The 4,329-nt window shown below is 51.0% G+C and overlaps 1 protein-coding gene across 1 annotated transcript; it reads right to left on the bottom strand.

The window, feature by feature from the left end:
• On the bottom strand, window positions 1–3,398 carry LOC135651377 (putative disease resistance protein RGA3). The gene is made up of 2 exons (XM_065171443.1): window positions 133–3,398; window positions 1–9 (listed from the first exon to the last, which is right to left on the bottom strand). The coding sequence occupies exons 1-2, from the start codon at window positions 2,755–2,757 to the stop codon at window positions 1–3; spliced, it is 2,634 nt and encodes an 877-aa protein (XP_065027515.1). The 5' UTR covers window positions 2,758–3,398.
• Between the last annotated feature and the right edge of the window lie 931 nt (window positions 3,399–4,329).

Here is a 4,329-nt window from a genome sequence, read left to right as displayed (position 1 = left end):
TCATTGACCCTGCAAAGAAAAAGGTGAAAGTCAACATAAGGACTAACAGATATATATATATATATATATATATATATATATATATATATATATAGCTAAGTTATTGGATAGAAAACAAAGAAAATGACTTACAAGGAAGACTAATTCTGTAGATACATTTGTGTCATACATGTATGGTTCCTTAATGTATCGCATGTATGCTTCCTTTAAATAGTTACGAATTCGGACATCTGGAATCCGTTGGATGATGTTCCAATGCTCGTTGCCCTGGAGACAGCTCCTTAGCAGCACTGTGTTGCAGTACACTTCAAGTTTGCGGAAGCCACATTGTGCAGAATTAGGGCGCTGTTGATCAATTAAGCGGGATAACCACGGGGGAAGCTGATCCATATGTTCCGGACATATCAAGACCAGGTGCTGCAGCTTGTCGAGATTATCCACGTACTCTAGACTGGGGCAATCCATCACCTTCAGATACTTCATGGCAACGTTGGATATTCTGCTCAACATCTTATTGTCTCTGACGAGCATCTTGTAACTCAAGCGGAGCTTTGTGACTTCTCTCAAGTTGTGAGCTCTCCGAATGTGCAATTCCTTCAAGTTGGTAGCGTGGGATAGGCCTTCCGGAAGAGCTCTCAGTTTGGGACAGTCTAGGAGACAACATTTCGTTAGATTGGGAAACAGCTTCAGGTGTGTTCTGTGACCACCTTCCTCCACCCCGCATAGTGACCATGCTTCCCAGTTGGGCATGCCGTTGATCTCCAAATACTCAAGTTTGGGAAATGCACAAGTTCCTGGGAAACTGTGGCCGAGAAACTCAGGCCCAATGGTCACGACCGCTTTGGCTCCTATGATCTTAAGAGATTTCAGCAGCGGCAGCATGCCCAGAGGAGGGAGCTTTGTGCATGATGGGAACACCAAAAGAAACAAGTATTTCAGGTTAGGGAGTGATTCGCCCAGGGAGGACGACATCATCCAGTTTGGGAATTGTCGACCCGGGAATTGTTTAATGAAAAGAGTTCGCAGGCTTGAAGGAGGAGAGAGTTCATTACATATCTTCTCGGCTCTCATCTGGATTTGCTCCTCCTTTCTCCATGTTGTTGCTCTTCTATCCTCACCACTATCAGTGGCATCTCCATCTTTCCCATCTTCAGGTGGCATCCAACTTAAAATTAGTTCCCTAAGAGAACGTTTCTCCGCTAGTGCCGAAGCTGCTGTAACTGCCTTCTCTAGCCTGTATATGCTCAGATATCTTAACTTGGAAAGAGGCTGTAGCTCCTCTAATCCACACCCGGCCTCGTCCACCTCGTTCGTCGGGTTATCATGTCCGATCACAAATCCTTCGAGTCTGTTAATATTTATCAATTTTTTTATTTCCTTCGATACATGAGTCAGAGGAGTATCATTAATAACAAGACTCCTTAGATTAAGTAGTCTCGTGATGGTCATGGGAAGTCTATGCAAGTATTTACATCCTGAAATATTCAAAGTTTGAAAGTTTACAAGGCGCCCTATTGACTCCGGTATCTCATGTATCTTTGTTCTATCAAAATCTAGGTATCTTAGATGCAATAGATCTCCGATACAATTTGGAATTCTCTCGATCGATGTATTACAAAGATCCAATACTCGTAAATTTGGTAACCCTTTGAGTACTTTATCATCAATTATGGTGGTTGAGAGTGAGTCTCTGACCATTAAAGTTCTCAAACATTTTTTTTCTGTGATGTGATCTGACAGTACTAGTTTTATTCCCATGTTAGATATCGACAACCGACGAATCTTCGCATTGGCTTTTATATCTAATTTTTGACCAATTGTAATCGAAAATCCTTCTTCTTTCATCAAGTATGTAGCGAGCGTTCGTAAATGGTCATGCATGCAAAACATGCTCTTTTTTATAGACGATGGAACCACTTGTACAACGTTCCTCAAAACTAGTTCCCAATAGTACTCCTCGGCTACATCTTCCATCAGCCTACCTCCTGCTTCGACAATAAGACCTTCTGCTACCCAAAACTGAATAATATCTTTGTAATGAAAAACCTTCCACATGAAGAACGAGCAATAAAGAAAGCATTGTTTCAGATGAGATGGTAGATCCTCATAGCTCAAGTGCAAAGCTCTTGGAACTTCTTCGTCGATCTGCCGGTTCGTACTCCATGCGTCATTCTCGAGGACTTGTTCCCACTCCGCTGTGCTTCTGTCCTTGGAAATTAGAACCCCTGCAATAGCTTTGATAGCAAGAGGAAGTCCATCACATTTTCTAACAATTTTCCTACCTACTTCCTCCAACCTACGCATGTCATCCTCCTCCCCAGCTTCGAATACCGTCTTCCCAAGCAACATCCACCCACTGTTATCATCCATTTTCTCAGCTCGGTGCATATAGGCTTTCATACCTCTTAACACTGTTTCGTTTCGAGTGGTAACTAAGATCGTGCTGCTACCTACTCCTTTACTTAGTGGTTTCCTCAGGAAATCAGTCCATACATTTGGACTCCACACGTCGTCCAACACGAGAAATAAATTTTTAGTAAGGAGCGAGGCAAGTTTGGGCTCCAATTCTGCTCTGTTGTCTTCCTCAAAAGATTCTGCTTTGGTTTCATCTCCGGCACACCGAATTAACTTTCTGAGTAACTTGATCTCCGAATAATCCTTTGAGATATACAACCACTTTTGGATAGGAAAGTTTGCTTTGATCCTTCCATCATTATATATTTTACTTGCTAGAGTAGTTTTCCCGATTCCACCCATTCCAACTGTTACGGTGAGTAACTGTTCAGCCGTGGCCCTGGGGCCGTCACGGCTTGGTCCGGGTCCGGAAGGCGGTGGTCAACGGGTGGGGGAGCCCCTCGAGTCTGCTGGATCTCCAGAGGCAGTGATCTCCAAAGGTGTCGCACCTGCACAAAGGTCGGGTCGGGGTGCTCGACCCGACCCCTCCGACGATCAAGTCAGTGAAAGATGTGGAGGAGGTTTAGGAGGAGGAGAAACCTCCGTGTGTTGAGTGCGTTGAGAGTCTCCCCCTTTGCTTAGGGCTCATGGGTATTTATGGAGGAGATTAGATGTTACCTGACACAGCTGTCTGCAGGGCAGGACTGTACCTTCGGTGGCGTCTGGCATTGCCACTCGGGTTGCGTGGGAGGCTGAGCTACTGCAGGGTATGGTGAGCCTCGGGCAGCATGTCGCTCAGGGGGATGGCGTGTCATATCGCCACTTTTATCCCTATCATATGCCCCCCTCGAAAGGAGCTATGTGTCGGTTTTTGCATGCGGGGAGCTCGATGCATGGCTTCTTACTTCAGGTGGGCTGTTCATGCGGATCCGGGGGGCATGACGCGGGCGGGGTGGCCGCGCTGGTGTGCCTCGGGCATTACGCGACCGAGGAGCAGGACCCAGGCGGGCTGACCGCGCTGGTGAGCCTCGGGCATTACGCGACCGAGGAGCAAGACCCAGGCGAGTTGACCGCGCTGGTGAGCCTCGGGCATTACGCGACCGAGGAGAAGGACCCAGGCGAGCTGACCGCGCTGGTGAGCCTCGGGCATTACGCGACCGAGGAGCAAGACCCAGGCGAGTTGACCGCGCTGGTGAGCCTCGGGCATTACGCGACCGAGGAGAAGGACCCAGGCGAGCTGACCGCGCTGGTGAGCCTCGGGCATTACGCGACCGAGGAGAAGGACCCAGGCGGGCTGACCGCGCTGGTGAGCCTCGGGCATTACGCGACCGAGGAGTAGGACCCAGGCGGGCTGACCGCGCTGGTGAGCCTCGGGCATTACACGACCGAGGAGGAAGACCCGGGCAGGCTGACCGCGCTGGGGTGCCTCGGGCATTACGCGACCGAGGAGGAAGACCCGGGCGGGCTGGCCGCGCTGGGGTGCCTCGGGCATTACGCGACCGAGGAGAAGGACCCAGGCGAGCTGACCGCGCTGGTGAGCCTCGGGCATTACGCGACCGAGGAGAAGGACCCAGGCGGGCTGACCGCGCTGGTGAGCCTCGGGCATTACGCGTCCGAGGAGTAGGACCCAGGCGGGCTGACCGCGCTGGTGAGCCTCGGGCATTACGCGACCGAGGAGGACGACCCGGGCGGGCTGACCGCGCTGGGGTGCCTCGGGCATTACGCGACCGAGGAGGAAGACCCGGGCGGGCTAGCCGCGCTGGGGTGCCTCGGGCATTACGCGACCGAGGAGAAGGACCCAGGCGGGCTAACCGCGCTGGGGTGCCTCGGGCATTACGCGACCGAGGAAGAAGACCCGGGCGGGCTGACCGCGCTGGCGAGCCTCGGGCATTACGCGACCGAGGAGTAGGACCCAGGCGGGCTGACCGCGCTGGT

This window comes from Musa acuminata, chromosome BXJ3-10 (assembly GCF_036884655.1).
Source record: "Musa acuminata AAA Group cultivar baxijiao chromosome BXJ3-10, Cavendish_Baxijiao_AAA, whole genome shotgun sequence".
In the NCBI taxonomy this organism is placed as follows: domain Eukaryota; kingdom Viridiplantae; phylum Streptophyta; class Magnoliopsida; order Zingiberales; family Musaceae; genus Musa; species Musa acuminata.
Note: the sequence above shows the minus strand (reverse complement) of the source record. Positions and strands in the feature narration are given on the sequence as shown.